Source organism: Chiloscyllium punctatum, chromosome 38 (genome assembly GCF_047496795.1).
Source record: "Chiloscyllium punctatum isolate Juve2018m chromosome 38, sChiPun1.3, whole genome shotgun sequence".
Lineage (NCBI taxonomy): Eukaryota > Metazoa > Chordata > Chondrichthyes > Orectolobiformes > Hemiscylliidae > Chiloscyllium > Chiloscyllium punctatum.
Window position 1 is genome coordinate 44,255,055 of NC_092776.1, and position 18,157 is coordinate 44,273,211.

General features: G+C 39.9%; 1 protein-coding gene across 2 annotated transcripts in view; it reads right to left on the bottom strand.

Moving 5' to 3' along the window:
- LOC140463572 (myoferlin-like) overlaps positions 1-18,157 on the bottom strand; it is a 231,721-nt gene that overhangs the window by 19,393 nt on the left and 194,171 nt on the right. For both annotated transcript variants that reach the window (XM_072557752.1, XM_072557751.1), the window contains 2 exons: positions 5,843-5,984; positions 4,803-4,902 (listed from right to left, as the gene is read on the bottom strand). In XM_072557752.1, the coding sequence (XP_072413853.1) occupies positions 4,803-4,902; positions 5,843-5,984 (242 nt within the window). The remainder of the gene's footprint in view (positions 1-4,802; positions 4,903-5,842; positions 5,985-18,157) is intronic.

Consider the following 18,157-nt stretch of genomic DNA (forward strand, 5'->3'; position numbering starts at 1 on the left):
TCAGGAAAGCAACAGAATCATCAAGATGTTGATAGTGAATCAAATGAAACTGCTAGATGGTTGGTGGAATACTCGTCTACCAAATGGAAAAAGGATAGGTTTAAAAAAAAAGACTATTCGTGGCAGCTAACTGGTGCAACTCCAAGCTTCTCATTTCTTAAAATGAATAATATCATAAAACAAAAACCAAAGCAAGGTTAGGTTCTAAACATAATCACAACTAGAGTGAAAGGTAGAAGACAATGAGGGTTGAAACAGTCATGCACCATTTAACATCATGGTCATCTTACACCTCTCACCATTTAAGGCTGGTTGCCATATGGCAATTATTTCTTTAGACTGAAGTTCTCCCATTTGCTGTTTTTTTTGTTTTTTAAAAAAAAACATTCATGGGATGAGGGCATTGCTGTCTAGGTCAGCATTTATTGCCAATCCCTAATTGCCTAAGAGTCAACCATGTTATTGTGGGTCTGGAGTCACATGTTGGCCAGATTAGGTAAGGACAGCAGTTTCCTTCCCTGAAGGACATTAATATAATGAATACATTAATGCTGTGCTAAACAAGCACACTACGTTTTGGAAATTTTGATGTCTCAAACATCAAATCATTTGTGCACGGGATTATGCACAAAACCTTCATTTAAAAGAAAGCTGAAATATTCAGAAAATCAATAAGATGTTGCAGCATAACAGCACGTTAAACTGGATCCCATTAGGGTAGCTGGCACATTAAAAGCAGTATTTGTAAGGTTCCTCAAAACAGTTAGGTGTTTGTCACATGGCTAATACAAAACAGAAAGCCATTTCTAAAGTCACAGATGTACATGAACGGAAACGGACACTTCGGTCCAACTTGTCCACCCCGACCAAATATCCAAACCTAATCTAGGCCCATTTGCCAGCACTTGGCGCGTATCCCTCTAAACCTTTCCTATTCATATACACATCCAGATAACTTAAATGCTCTAATTGTATCAGCCTCCACCACTTCCTCTTGCACTAATTCCATACACACACCATTCTCTGTGTGAAAAAGTTATCCCTTAGGTCCCTTTTAGATCTTTCCCTTCTCACCCTAAACCTATGCCCTCTAGTACTGGTCACCCCCATGCCATGTTTGGGAAGGCATCAGTGGAAGCTTACAGTTTTGTGGGTTTACCAGTCAGTCCAGTTCATTAGCTAACTTTTCCCAATAGGTTCCAGTTAACACATGCTGAAAGCCAATATCACAGTGACCAGTCATGCACAACTTGAAAACATTGTAGGGTGCAAAGAAATACTTGGTAATTCTTATAAATGTGATAAAGATCAAATATAACTTACAGGAATTTAAATAGGCTTTATTCACAAGCTAAATGCTAAATTAAATGATTTCTGAAATCTTGGCTTACACGATGGAATCCTTATGCAAGTTATCAATAGAAAAGCTTAGTTATCCTTACATGTTAAGTGTCAATATTTGGGTATACAGTAGATTATGGAATTACTTAAATTTTGCAAAATGATTTCACAAAAATGGCGCAGGGAATGTTGGGGCTGAATGACAGTTCTTTCATCACAATGTACAACTGCTTTGGCATCTGGATAACAGAACACAAACATAAAATAGTGTTTAATCTAACTTGTTCCTTCTGACCATTTAGGACCCATCCTAAAGTCAAATAGAAGTCATTGTGGACAAAACCTTGCTAGTTAGGCTGATCAGAAATTCCCTAATTCCTGCTGTTGTAATCCCAGTGGGTGTTATTACTGGGCAAGTCAGTTCCCAGAAACTTAATTTGATATAGTTTTGTTTCAATTTTAGCAAGGCAATCTTTCACTGAAACACAAACACACAAATATTGCAGATGTGGTTTTAACAATAAATCAAATTAATTGAATTATTTCATGCAAAATAATAGAATAAAACCAATATGAGAAAACTTTAAAAAGATTTCAAAACACATGGTACATTACAATCCCAATAGTCTCAACAGCACCCCTCTATAGTATTCAGCCCAAGGGAGAATTCCCCTCTCGATTACAAATAAGGTTTGATTTAGCTGCAGCTTCAATTCACGCTCTTAGGAATCTGATAGTCTCTTCTCTGCTTTTTCATATATCTGAACTTAGACTTTCCCATCTTTAAATAACTCTTTCAATGTTTTAAACAAACAGAGCAGGAACGTTTTCCACACAGAGGACAATGCATATATAGAATGGGATGCCAGAGGCAGCTACAATTACAAAATTTAAGAGATATTTGGACAAGTACATGACTAGAAAAGGCGGTGGAATATATCGGCCAAACACTGGCAAAAGGGACCAGTTCGGTTTAGGAAATCTGGTTAGCATGGATGAGTTGGGCCGAAGGATCTATTTCCATATGAATGGCTATGATACTTCTAGAATCATAGAATCCTGTGGAAGCGGGCCATTTGGTCCATTGAGTCCACACTAACCCACCAAAGAGCATCCCCACCCAGATCCACCCTCCTATTCTATGCCTGTAACCCTGCATTTCCCATGGTTAATACACCTAGCCTGTATATCTCTGCATACTACAGGCAATTCCGCATGGCTACTCCACCTAGCCTGCACATCTTTGGACTGTGGGAGGAAAGTGGAACACCCAGAGGAAACCCACACAGACACGGGGAGAATGTATAAACTCCACACAGACAGTTGCCAGTGGGTGGAATCAAACCTGGGTTCTTAGTGCTGTAAGGCAGCAGTTCTGACCACTGAGCCACCATGCCACCCTAAAAGTTGGTGCAGAACTTTTAAGTTAAACTGTTTACACTGAGGTAACCTATTCCTTAACAGTCGTTAGCCATGTCCTTACATTGGAGCAATCAGATCCAAACTCTGTTCCATCAGCTCCATTTCTCTCTGTCAACTGTAGAAACGAGATTGCTGAAAAACCTGGTGTCACATTTGACCCCACCTTTCACCCCCATCCCAAGATGAACTTTCTGGCATTTACAGTATCTGAACCATTGCTAAGACCATCAGTTTCTACAGAGCAACTTCACCCCTGCTAGAATGTCTGTTGTGTAAAGCTTGTATCGGAGAAAAGAGAGAGGTCTGCTTTCTGATAGACAGCAACAAAAACAAAGCAGGTCTGGCCTAGAGAACTGTTAGTAGTCAAGCTCAATGCTTACAAGTGTTTGCCTTACAGTTGAAAATTGGATCTGGAAGATTCTACAAACTGGAACAACTTTTGAAAGACACTGGGAGTTTTAATCTAACAGACAAGGGAGACAGTGGATTTGAACCTGCTGTTGCGATGCTACGTATCGGCCTGATGTGGCATACACAGCAAAAGGGTTTGTAAGATGCATCCAGATTGCATTAACTAATGTGAACCAGATGTTCTCTTTAGTGTGCACAATAGTTAGGGTTGATTTTAATTTGCTGCAGGAAAAGTCTAAGTTATGAAATCAGGGCCTTCAGTTCTGTCACTGGCAAATTAATCTTTAAGTTATTGGTCACCAAAGGGATCATAAAACTAATACTCCTGTGTGCTAATCTCTATTGGCTCCCATTCCAGTCAAAATTTGCATTTTAAATTGTGTTGGTTTTTAAATCCTCCCACAGCTTCAGCCCTCCCTTTTGCCATAATCGCCTCTAGCTCTCAACATTTATCTATGCTCATGGAAATCTAGCCTTGAACAGCTCCAATTTTAACAGCTCTCCCATTGGTGCCATTCAGTTGCATACATCTCAAGTTTCTGAAATACCCTCCCTGTACCTCATTTTCCTCCTTTAGGCATTCCTTTAAAAAAAAGGGACCCTATTGACCAGCTATTGATCACCAAAAATACCTCAAAAGGTATTGTGAAGTATTGGGTGGAAGGGTACAGCTGAGCATGGGGAGCAGGCATCTGAACTCCTGCTTCAAAATGGTTCCCTCGTGCAAGTACTTATTCACAACACCTCTGGGAGATGGTGATGCAAACTAAAGCTCTTTAAAAAAAAAACACAGGCCTGACTTTGGTGAAAACCACACAAGAGTAGGCCATGCCGATGAAACAGACAGAAAATCAGGTCAGGGTATCATGATCTGCATTCAAAGGCCATGGCTCTCTTGGCAGTGGTAGTGTCCCTGACTCTGGGTTCAAAGTTGACCCTGTCCTGATGTGCATCATAACAAAGCCTGTTCAGAGATATTAAGAAAATTTCTGCACTCAAATAGGCACTGCTGCAAACCAGAAAGCCCAGGAATAGGTTCAGGAATCATGGAGTAAAGACTTTTAAGCGGGCTCCTAATACATCCTGACTCTGGAAAAATCCAGGTAAGCATTTCACTTGAATGACTGAACGAGAGAGATGACCTCCATTCTCTTCTGCCCTTTAGTAATAACTTGTATTACAAAAGCTATTTTGAGGTTTTACTCCATCTATTCCAAAAGCAGTGTTTTAAGAATTGCTGTGAACTTAAGCATGGGTAACAGATTCAATAAAAGTTTTTTTAAAAATTCTAAACGTTTTCAATAACATTAGTAAATTATATTAAGTGTTCAGGTGGAAGAAAATGGGGTGCGTGTATATACACAAAATAAATAAATACCCTTTTGGAAATTGTATCCACATCAGCTAAAAAGAACAAGACATACCTTCCAAACAAGGATCATAACAGCACTATGCCTTTCAAATCACACAACTAGCAATTACTTGCTGCACCAAGAAGCAATTACCTTTGGAATAACTTTATGACAGCCTATTAACTGTGGCATTAGCAAAGAGGTAATTAAAATATCACTTCAGTTCAGGTAAAGCGGGTTAACCTGATAGAGGGAAGCCAAAAAAGAAGTTCATACCCAAATAGTCATCCATGGAAAATTTATCATTGTCCCAGATTTGAATGATTAATTTTGGAGGTGTCCTGAATTCAGTTTTGTCGAGGCTCCAGAAGTTTTCCTGGAACAGAAAAAGTAAACCAATTCAATGACTTATTTCACATTTCTCTGCTCCCATTTACATTTTATGGGATACCATCTATGAAGTCTTAAACTTTTTCCCAGTGTAAAGGAGACTAGAAAATTGCTTTATTACTAACATTCTAGTTCAAAATTGTTCTATTGAAACCCACAACTTAATTCTGTAAGATGCATCAATACGGTTTGACATTTGAAAATGTTGTAGTCAAACGATTTGAAGATTTTTTTTTGCTAAAAATGTACTGACCCTAGCTCTAAACATCTGGTTTGAAACACACTGCCAGCTGTCAAATTAAAAGCTGGGAAGAAAGCCGACATGAATACCAAAGTATCAAGGCTTCAAGGTCATTCTAATGATGCATTTATACATCCAAAGAAAGGAAGAGGTCAGTTAGATATGACCTTTGGTAGCCCCAACCACAGAATACATTTCTTCACGCAAGTAGTATTCCCACAGAACGCTGCATAAATAACTCCTCACAGCAAGCATAACACACATGGCTGTTAACGTGAATAGGAGGAATGCACACTTACAAACAAGAGGAAATGGTGCAGGGCAGAAGACAATAGACCTCCCTATAAGAAATCTTCCAACAGGACGATTGGTTATAAACCAATGTAACTACCCCGTGGGGAAAGCAGCACTTAGCAATCACTGCACTTGAACCTGAGCATTCCTGAGAATGTGTCCATGGGCTTGGCTTTGTCCTCTACTGAGCAGTGAGTTAGCAGGAAGTTAAAACAACCTCCTGTTGCAAGTCAGGCTTGGGCTTTTAGGTCTCCTAACCACATGCTGATTTCCTCCCGTGGGGCAATGTGGTTGCTTAACATTTAGCTACACAACTTGTCGGATTTCAGAACTTCCCAAAGGATTCCAGACATTTATTGACCAAAATGACTGCTTTCTCACTCAAACACACCTTCTTGGATACAACAGCAAGCTGCTCAGCTGGGAGGTAGTCAAATGGGAATACCAGTCTCCAGTTGAAATTGCCTTCACCTCCGAGCGACCTGTAGTGTACGTCAGTCTTCTGCTTCTCATCTTCAAGTCCAACCATCCAGCTGCAAAAAAAAAAGCAATCTAGTGTTACAATGCAAAACAAATATATACTAAATAAAATTAGTTGTAGCAGTGGGTCACCATATACAGCAAAAATAATTTTGGCAGAAGAGGTTTGGAATAAAAAAAAAAGTGGATTCTCTGATGCCAACTGTACACATCCAATGTAAACTCCCATTCCCCCACTCCATGACACCAAAACAACAATAGAACATTACCCAAAAGGCATTGAAGATGATTGAAAATATACAGACTGGAGCAAGGCACCTCCACGTCCACTCGTTAGATATTTTTCTGCACCTTAATCTCAATTGCTTACTGCTGTTATTTGTTGGATTGAGTGCCATTTGGATGGCGGAGGTACAATTGTATGATGGTGGAGGTGGGAGGTGGAGATGGAGTAGACATCCAGCTCCTTGAGCTTGCTCCATCATTCAATAAACTCACGTCTGATCTGATTACTCCACATTCCCACCTTCCCCAAAAACCTTTTACCATTTTACTTAAGAATCAATCTTCGTCTTTAAATAATTTTAAAAAACTCTGCTTCCACTGGTTTCAAGAAAAACTGTGTCCAAAGACTCATGACCCTCTGGAGAAAACATTTAGCCTCATCTGTGTTTTAGAAATCAGTACTCTCATGTTTTTGGACACTAGTGACACCCAGCCCAAGATTCAACAACAAGACGGCACATCCTTTCCTCATCTACCTTTCAAGATTCATCCTCAGGATTTATGCTTCAATCATGCCACCCCTTACTCTTCAAAATTCTAGTACGTACATGCCTAACTGGTCCAAAATTTCCTCAGAATAATCTGCCCATTTTACTAGTATACTAAAAACTTTCCCGACTGCTTCTAATGTATTTTGATCCTTCCTTCAATAAGGTGACCAATGCTGGACACACCATACTGGTGTGGTCTCAAAGTGCTGTACAATTGAAGCATGACCTTCCTACATTTGCATTAAACTCCTCTTTCATTAAGTTATAACATTCTATTAACTTTCTTGATTACCTGCTGTATCTACATGCTAGTCTTCTGCAATTCATGCATTAGGACACTCAGGACCCTCTGCATCTCAGCTATGTAATCGCTCACCAATGAGACCGAATGCTTAAAGCTTTCCTGCTAAAAATAGACAATTTCACGATTCCTTATATTATGCTCCATTGGTCAGATCCTTGCCCACTCACCTAACCTGTTATCCTTTACTTCCTTTGTGACATCTTTAGGTCTTCTATAATCCATAAATCCATAGAAGTAATAGAAAATGAAAGAGAAAGGCAAATGAGTGTAAAACCAGGTACAGAAAGAGGGAAAAAAGACTGAATTCAGAGACACAAAACAAAAAGCAGTATGGTAGCTCAGTGGATAGCGCTGTGCCTCACAGCGCCAGGGACCCAGGTTCGATTCCAACCTCAGATCACTGTGTGGAGTTTGCACATTCTCCCAGTGTCTGCATGGGTTTCCTCCCACAATCCAAAGATATGCAGGTTAGGTGAATTGGCCATGCTAAGTTGCCAATAGTGTTCAGGGATGTGCAGGTTAGGTGCATTAGTCAGGGGGTAAAAATAGATTAGATTAGATTAGATTACTTAGTGTGGAAACAGGCCCTTAGGCCCAATAAGTCCACACCGCCCCTCCGAAGCGCAACCCACCCATACCCCTACATCTACCCCTTACGTAACACTACGGGCAATTTAGCATGGCCAATTCACCTAACCTGCACATCTTTGGACTGTGGGAGGAAACCCACGCAGACACGGGGAGAATGTGCAAACTCCACACAGTCAGTCACCTGAGGTGGGAATTGAACCCAGGTCTCTGGCGCTGTGAGGCAGCAGTGCTAACCACTGTGCCACCCTTAATAGGGTAGGGGAATGGGTCTGGGTGGGTTACTCTTCGGAGTGTCGGTGTGACTTGTTGGGCTGAAGGACCTATTTCCACACTGTCAGGATTCTATGATTCAACTAAGCAGTTAAATGATAAAACAAATAAAGTACAGAAGTGTATCTGGTGACCACATTTAGAAACATTGTTCTTCCTGGAATAACCTCTAGTTTATAGTTTTGGCCTTCCTTCCAAATAAGTGCAACAGCTGTTGCATTTATCTTCCTTGAATGACCATTCAATGCAGAAATTAAGCCTGCAGCTTATATTGCATTTTAGATCTCAGTGGTTGGAGTTAGCCTTCATTCTTAACCTGGAACAGACAGTTTGCACTTTTCAGTTGACACTCAGCTTTTGCTCCTGCTCCTCTTTATGGCCCATGGGAGGTTTGAAGTTTTATCCCTGCGGCTCTTCAAGCAAAACTGAAAACCTTCAGTGGTTAGTTTTGGAATTGTCATGTGCAAACTATTATACTGGACAAAAATGACCTACAAATGTATATCATTTTAAAATTCAAAGCTTTTTTCAATTTGTCAGTTAAATCAGCATGATAATTTGAAGTGGACTTAATGTGGTGATGCAGTATTATGGCATGCAAGCACACAATACTAACTATAACATTCATCTTAGCTAAAGTACTGAAGCAAGAAGCAGAGTAAAGAGACCATTACCCAACCTTTCATACAAGGAGGGAAATTGGAAGACATTATCTCAGACGACTTGTACGTTTTAACAATGGCTCCACAAAACACACGGAAGAGAGAACTTGGCAGATTTGCATACAAAAATAAAAGCAAACTTTAAAGATTTGAATTATTCTCTAACTTGGTATGTGAAAGGAGGAATAAGTGAACATTACAACACAAACTTGTAACCAGCTCTTGGTAAATGCCTTACTTTTCCATTTCATATCGGTCATTTATTCCAGCTTGCACAATATAATTAAACTGACATGAGATTAAATGTGGATTAAAATAGCAGAAGAATTTGATTTGAGTACATTGCTGTTCAAGCTATAATATTGCTCAGTCATTTCCACGCTCAGTGGATAAAATGTGCCAACTGATTTTACCTTCATTTTCTGATAATCATTTTTGAGAGCTACAAATAAAAGACAAAATATTTCTTTTTTCGATCTCATGTTGGTCCAAATTGTTACACCAGGCAACAAAAAATGGGTTGTATTTAAGGTGATGCTAAAGCACTGCATTTGTAATAAAGAAATTCTTTTGGTTTGGTTCCCGAACAGAATCACAGTTCATTACATTACAGATAAATCAAGTTAATTTCTTAAAAAAAATTACTTCACCTGTGAACAGGCAGCAATAACATTATATTTTATCAAGACTTTCTAATTTAGATACGTCGACTTTGCAACCATACCACATTCTATACACTTATTATCCATCAGTGAGACAAACAGTAAAATCCTTGGTAGCCATGTTGGTTACTATGTGCTTTTTATATAGCCTTAGAAGCATTAGTAACTTAATAGTTTCAAGTTATCACATGCGGTACCAGATGACTGTCCCTCATATTTGGGTATACGTTCTAGCCTAGATTTTCAGATGCACAACCAAAATGACCACAGCCTAACATCCATATAAGCATACTAATGTCAAATATTTTACCAGCATAAGTCACCTAACATTTCTAGGTTTCATATCTCCAGTTTCAAGTAGTGTATAAAGAAATTCATTCACAGTAAAACCTTAAGTTAAATGGAAAAGTTTAAACAATTCTGGACAGCCTATAAAACACAAGATATTCATCATGAAATTTAAATGCATATAGCAAGATTTGAGTTGGATCGTTACCAGGATATTCCCGGTGAGCATTATCACCATCTGCCACTAACCCATGAAAGCACCCATAAATTTGTCTGAGGTGCAGGCGTTTTAACATCGATGAGCCATGATAAATCAAATACAACCGAAGGATAATTTAACACTGAAAACATGTTAAAACAGATTAATCCAAATGGTAGCTTTCACATTTAAGAATTATAAAATACCAGATAAAAATAAACACTCATGTTTCCAGTTACTAAACAATCATTGCCCAATGAATAAACCAAATAACTAAACAAAGGAACAATAGCACCGACACAGTATACAAGTGTTCCTATGGTGTAATAAATAGCTGCTTGTTACGGTCATCATCCATAACAAGACACCAGAGGTACTAATGGTACTCTTAAGTGTTATATAAATCAAATAGGTGCATAAAAAGTATCCTCAGTATACCTCCTCTGGGGTATCCTCATGGCATGCAAACCACATGAAGATCCCATCTGCTCGGCTGACACTACTCAAGTTGAAAGCTTTGGCTACCATGTAAGAAGATGATTAAACCTACATCCATCAAGATGAAAGATAATTATTACCTTAGTCAGACACCACCTGTTTCTGCAGCATTCTTGAACTCAAAAGGACATGCTGAAACTTCCCTCTGAAGTTCATGTTTGACAGTTGCTCCAGGCAGTTCTTCTCATACCTATACTACAGCCTCCCACTGCACTCTTGCATCTTACAAGTTTAATATATAACTGTACAAGATAGTCACTCATCTACATTTCTAATGACAACAACATAAACAGAATGATGTCTTAAAAATAATGCCTATCAAGTACCAAAACCTTCTTTATGAATGAGTTTTTAAACAAAATTTAAGGGACCATCATTAACTTTCAATCGACATATAAGTGCCTACTCCAGGCACTTTGATAGCATGCGTAACTTTGAAATAAAGACAGTTCTTCTAATTGTTCAGTTTTCTTGCAGTAAGTTTAAGCAGAGGCATTGTACATAGTGATTGTTTTCAGAATACTAATCACTGCAAGATTGGATTCAACCTCAGCTAGAAGAAACTAATTTATTGCCCAGTTTCACTCAACTAGTGCTCTGTAAACTAACCCCAGCATCAAAATAATACATCTATATATTTTTTTTCTACTTCGATGACCATTAATCTTATTGCCTATACCTAAAGTGGAATTTTGATTCTAAACTTGAGTTCAATGGAAACTAGGATGCAATTATCCAAAAGCTCAAATTGGCATCTCATTTGACTTAACGGATTCAAAAACCCAGATAGTGAGAAAACAGACAAGTTCAATTGAGTATTTAGAATAATTAGGTTCGGATCTGGATGTCAAAAATCATTCTAAGACCAACATGTTGGAAATCATTTGGAAAATGACCAAGTATTCATTCAGGCAAGGCATTAGCACCTATTAACAGTAATGAGGGAATACAGCACAGACAGAAGCCATTTGGCCATTAGTGGGTACAATTAACCAGCCAGCCACTCTCTCCTGCTGCTTCTCATTGTCATGTAATTCTTTTCTATTAAAGTTACTAATGTGACTCCATTTTGCAATGATGTGGTGGAGCCAATGTTGGACTGGGGTGGACAAAGTTAAAAATCACAACACCAGGTTACAGTCCAAAAGGTTTATTCAGAAGTACTAGCTTTCGCACCATTGCTCCTTCATCAGGTAGCCATAGAGCAGGACCAGAAGAGACAGAACTTATAGCAAAATATTACAGTGTCGTGCAACAAACGGTACATTGAACAAACCTAGATGGTTGTTAAATCTTTCATCTTTTAGGATGGGTTGTGGGTTTTGGTTCATTATGTAAATCCCAGAATTTCTTTTGAGTCATTTGCAGAATTCTATTTGTAGATACATTCTATTTTGCTCAAAAACCACATAACTCGCAGGCAGTCAATCCATGGAATAGTTTATAAATTTCACTTTCAAAATAGAACCAGTCTGACTCCAGATTTGGATACAGACAGAGTAACCTCACACTTTTAATGCATTGTCTGAGCAGAGATGTCACTTTTTAAAAAAAATAAAAAGTTAAGTTACCTCGAGAATGTGACTTAAAGAAATTCTAGGATTTACATGTTAATGAACCAAAACCTGCAACCCATTCTAAAAGAGAAAAGACTTAACAGCATAGAGTCATCAAGATGTAGAGCATGGAAACAGACCCTTTGGTCAAACCTAACCATGCTGACCAGATATCCCAACCAAATCTGGTCCTACCTGCCAGCACCCGGCCCATATCCCTCCAAACCATGTTTGTTCAATATATCATTTCAGTTGCATGACACTAAATGTTTTGCTATGAATCCTATATCTTATGGTCCTGATCCAAAAACTAGTGCTTCCAAATAAACCTGTTGGACCATAACCTGGTGTTGTGCAGTTTTCACTCAATTTTGAAAGTTAGCATTGAATCTATTTTCATTACTCTAATGCCATGGATTCTAGTTCACATTGCTGGATAACAAACTAACCTGGTGTTTACACAAATGAAGGAGAAATTGTTCTCACTCTGGTAAGGATTGAGAATGAGGGGGAAAAAAAAGAATTAAAATGATTGGCAAAAGCAGCAAAAAAGGTGATAGAAGGAAATAACTCAGCAAGATGTTCAGGTCTGGAGTGCATTGCCTAAGTAAAGCTGAGACAGGTTCAGACAAGGCTTTCAAAAGGAAATTGGATAGTCACTTATTTGAAAAGAAGAAGGCAGGCAAAGTGAATTGCTCACTTGGAGAGCTAGTGTGGACAAAAAAGGTCCAAATGGCCTCCTCTTAGGCTATCACAATTATACAATTCTATGATGTTGCCACTGACGTTTTTTCACTAATCACCTTAAATATTTGCCCACTGCTTACGGACTCTGACATGAAAAAGCAACTCCTCTCAACTTCTCTACTCTAACAAGAACATCAAATTTTCTAGTTTCTCCAAATAACCAAAGTCGCTTTCCCCGGTCCATTCTGATTAATCTTTTCCTACATCTTTTCCTACATCCAAGGCCCTTCTGAAGTACAGTGGCCAAAATTTCTCAAGACTCCAGTGAAGGCCTAACTAGAAGTTCTGCCTAACTTCCAGACCCAATTAACATCAACAGATCTCAACTTGACCTGCCACCTTGTTCCTGCATCCCATTAGAAACGACCAATTACATTTCTAGGTTAGGCTTCACCTGTCACTTGTCTACATATTAATTACCGTCAACAAATTCAGATCGACACATATCCACAAGTCCATATTGCTCCAAATGCCAAACTGTGGCCAGGATTATTGTTTCAAAATTTCCTCATCCCTTACATTAGACTGATTGACCTATAGTTGCAGGGTTATCCCTTTCCAATTTGTATCCCACAAAATAGAAAAAGATGCATCATTTACCAACCTTCCAGTACTCCAGCATCACAGGGAAATCTATGGAAATCTATGGAGAGTGGCCAAAGCTTCCATAATTTCTGTACTAATATCTCCCAGTAATTTAAAGTGCATCTGAATTGGGTAATGTTTCTACCCAACAAGTTGTATATGTTTTCAGAAGAGGAGACAGATCCCCTTGAACTCTCTTACTAACATGGCCATGGGACTACCTACATCTAGCGGACAGCAGAGGCTCAAAGTGGCAACTGACCACCACCTTGAGAAATGGGAGATGGACACTAAAATGTTGGCTTGGCAAAGGCCACATCCCTGAATGAAGGAAAAGAGCAGACCAATATCCTTCATCACACCAGTCACTGAACTTCACAAATTCATTGGCTTGCAAGTATGGAGACATCTCAGGGTATGTTTTCATGGCAAATTCTTCCTTCCTTGGGGTATAAAGTTAACTTGCTGTTCACAAAATATCCTCTCTTTCTTGTTAGAACAAAAGAGAGTTACCAAATGTTAGTCACCTTCACTTGGTTCCCTTGACCAAATGGTCAGTGGAAGATAAATGGATCCTTGCACTTCTGACGCCCATTAAACCCTGGACTTTTGGATAACCATTGGTCTATCAAGGTTAACCTTTGAGGGCTTTTCAACAATCTTAGATCAAGCGGAACAAAACACAGTTTTAAAGATTTGGGGTGGGGTTGGGGTTGGGCGGGGGGTGGGTGGTGGCGGTGGGGAAGGTAAAATCAAATTGCTTTTTGGGAAACTACATAACTCCCAAGCAGTCTGACTCATTGACTGTCGAGACAAGTGTAGGTGATACTATAATTGATCTCCGTATCCTCAGTCAAAATGTGCAGTGCTGGAAGAGCACAGCCAGTCAGGCAGCATCTCAGGAGCAGGAGAATTGACGTTTCGAGCATAAGCTCTTCATCAGTAATGACTGGCCATGCTTTTCCAGCACCACACCTTTTGACTCATTCTCCAGCATCTGCAGTCCTCACTTTCTCCTCAGTGCCTGCAGGCCAAGAAAAGAGCAACAAGTGTAAGGCTCCTTTTCCTGATCACACCTCATAATCTCTGCTAAGTAGTAGTAAAGGTACACAATCCTTTATCCAAAATCCTTTGCTTGCTTTTTTGGAAATTTTCAGATTTCAGAATAAATGACATTTTCACAGTGAAGCCAAAAGTATTATCTAACAGCAGATGCACCGGTGAATAGTATGAATGTTTAAACACAATTGATGTGTGCCAGTGCTGGGCCACGTCATCATGTCACATCTGAGTGATGTGGTTCGAGTGGGTGGGGAGTTGGGTCACCTGTTTGCACACCAAAATGATGCTTCACGAAAAGAATTTCAGATTTTGAAATTTTGGATAAAAGATCGTGTACATATACAAGAATACAGATGCTAATTTAAGACATTTCCACACTGCAATACACACCTTTGTTGAAAAGAATGCCAACACTCGCCATCCATTCCTTCATAGATAGTCACGAGTGCAGTGTTGGAATGCTGCTGATACTCGTGGAACTGTACTTCAGCATTACTCATTACCTTTTGGATTAATCATTTTTTTGGGGATGGGGTGCAGGCGGTTGGGGGAGGACGACGACAGTGGAATGGGAAAGAAAACAGAGGAATGTACAATTGCTTCTCAAATGACCAAATAAAAAAATTGTTGTTGTTGAAGGGGAAAATAAATCCTAAATAGTAAACACTTTGTTTAAAGTTAACTGACTGGACTACAAAGTCATTTTATATAATACCTGTAAATAATTCCAATTAAGAGAAGATCTGCGCAAATTAACAGTGATCGCCAATCATCACAAAGTGCTATCAAAATCCTAGTTTAACATGGAGTTTAAATGATTAAATGTGATACATTTCTTAGTACTGAGCTGCTAACCTTTTCACCCTCCTGTTAAATTACGTACACAAAGAGTTAGACCAACAGCGTAGCTGTAGTACATTAATTCCAATGCAATAGGAACCATCAATAAATTATACTCAATTTGTCAACACTACTGCTGTTGTATTTCTGATGAGTTCCTATCCTTGAGATGACAATTACACAAATAAGTAGACCAGTTGCATTACAATCCTGAATACTTCACAAGTCTGAACAATTGGTTCAAAGTGTAGGTTTAAGTCTATCACACGATGCTTGCAAGTGAAATTCGCTATTTGAGGGCCAGAGGTTGCATAGAAAACATAATGTCGTTGGCACTTTGAGGTCCGTTTGACATATTGACTTGTGCAACTGGGAATGCCTAAAAACTCCATTACCAAACTAACTCCCTTCAATTAATTCCAAAGAAAGTCAGTCTACTGTATCACATGACAGCAGTGCTTTCTTGGATACTAACAACAAGAGATGTGCACAAGTGACAGCTATTGAACGTAATCCAAGCGGTGGCTAAGAACACAATTCTAAGACAGCAAGTAAATCGAGCAGAATTTAAAAAGCACAATGGATTCATTATTTCTGTGCTATCTGAACGTCTAGAATTACACCAGGTTCCTCGAATTCCTTCTTGGAACATTTCTTTGTAATGGACAATTGCATTTAGGTGTGCCTTTTGCAGTCAAGGGTTGTACAACTTCAATTTTGTAGGATTACTAAAGTGAAAACATGCACCTGGTTAGGTAATTGTGTTTTTGGAAATAATGCATCAATTTTAGTGTGTATCAAAATTACCAGTTTTAAGTTGACATCTCACTTGTTCCTTAGTGCATCAGGATCAATTCAGTTTTGTACTAGTTTATCAAAATTATGGCTTGTTTTTGCTATTTTACACAGATTGACAAATCATAGCTGGTCAGGTTCACTGGGTTGAACATGCAGAGAAGCTGAATGAGATTTTGCTGGAGATTCAGGTGACATCAGTTGTCATTCCCCTTGGCCCCACGCTCCTAAACTCAAGACAACCAAGAACCATCTTCCCAAAGTAAGAGACTGATTGACAATGGAGCAGAATACAGGAGAGTCAGATGAAACAGGAGTTGTTCTTGCTCAGAGAATGCAACTAAGCATATTATAGAATTATGAAGTATGAAACAGGCCCTTTGGCCCAGTGAGGTTGTACCACCAAAACTACACCAGTCCCATTTTCCAGCACTTGGCCCATAGCCTAGAAGTGCCTATCCAAGTACTTTTTAAAAAAGGTTAAGATTCCATATCTCTACCCTTACGCACTGCATTCCAAATTCCCACCAACTTCCCCTCTAAAGCTCCTGTCTTTCACTTCTTAAAAAATAATGTGCTGCCCTGTTACTTACCCTTGAAATAATGAGAATAGCTGCTTCCTATCCACCCTGTCCATGCCTCTCATTCTTAGACAACTCAAAATCGGGTCTCTCAACCCTCCCTGCTCCAAGGAAACGACCCAAGTTTATTTGGCCTAAAGCACCCCACCAAAGCAACATCCTGGTGAGATTCCTCTACACCCCCTTCCAGTGCAAACACATCCTTCCAAAGTGTGGCGACCAGAACTATGCAGTGCTCCAAAGTTCAGCACAGCCCAAACTTAAAACTTCCCTCTTCTTAAAATCTAGGCCTTGACTGATTAAGACAAAATGTCAGGCATGCCTACTTAACCATATCAATTTGCCTGGCCACCTTCAGGGATCTGTGGACAAGCACAATAAGATCTCTGAGCTCCCCAATGTCCTACTGTTCATTGATTACTGCCTTATGATACTTCATCTTTCAAAGTGACAATGATCAGGGTTACCTCATTAAACGATTCTAGTGCTAACTGCTACACAGGAAATTCGATTGGTTGCAGTGCTTCTTCAGTAATCAGTACCCGTGACATTGCGAATGCTAATAGATGCAACTCTCTTCCACAAAATCAAGAAAGCAGTTGACTGAGGTGTTGACGATCTTCAATGTTGGAAACGAATGAAGGTTGTAAAGACAATGATCAATGAACCTCAGCTGCACTATTCTGGGTTATACAAATTACAGAAGAAAATATTCAGCAGGTCTTACCTTTTGTAGAGAACAAACATTTCTGAGCAGTTCTGATGAAAGATTATTGGTCTGAATCATCAATTCTCTCTCCCCATAGGTGTTGTGACCTAAGAATTTCCAGCATTCTGCTCTTTCAATTTCACCAGTACCTGCAGTATTTTGTTTGTTATTAAAAATTACACTCTGCAATCGCATATGACTAGCAGGAAACACTGGAGTGTGCAAACTTATTTTCTAACCATGTAGACTGGAGTATTCAAGACAAAGCTGAAAATGTGTTGCTGGAAAAGCGCAGGTCAGGCAGCATCCAAGGAACAGAAGAATCAACGTTTTGGGCATAATCCCTTCTTCAGGAATGAGGAAAGGGTGTCCAGCAGGCCAAGATAAAAGGTAGGGAGGTGGAACTTGGGGGGGGGGGAGGGGTCTTGGAAATGCGGTAGGTGGAAGGACGTCAAGGTGAGGGTGATAGGCCGGAGTGGGGGTGGGGGCAGAGAGGTCAGGAAGAAGACTGCAGGTTAGGAAGGTGGTGCTGAGTTTGAGGGATTTGACTGAGACAAGGTGGGGGAGGGGAAGTGAGGAAACTGGAGAAATCTGAGTTCATCCCTTGTGGTTGGAGGATTCCTAGGCGCTCTTCCTCTAACCGTCGTGTTGCTATGGTCTGGCGATGGAGGAGTCCAAGGACCTGCATGTCCTTGGTGGAGTGGGAGGGGGAGTTGAAGTGTTGAGCCATGGGGTGGTTGGGTTGGTTGGTCCGGGTGTTCCAGAAGTGTTCTCTGAAACGTTCCGCAAGTAGGCGGCCTGTCTCCCCAATATAGAGGCAGCCACATCGGGTGCAGCGGATGCAATAAATGATGTGTGTGGAGGTGCAGGTGAATTTGTGGCAGATATGGAAGGATCCCTTGGGGCCTTGGAGGGAAATAGGGGGGGTGGGGGAAGGTGTGGGCGCAAGTTTTGCATTTCTTGCGGTTGCAGGGGAAGGTGCCGGGAGTGGAGGTTGGGTTGGTGGGGGGGTGTGGACCTGACGAGGGAGTCACGGAGAGAGTGGTCTTTTCGGAACGCTGATAGGGGAGGGGAGGGAAATATATCCCTGGTGGTGGGGTC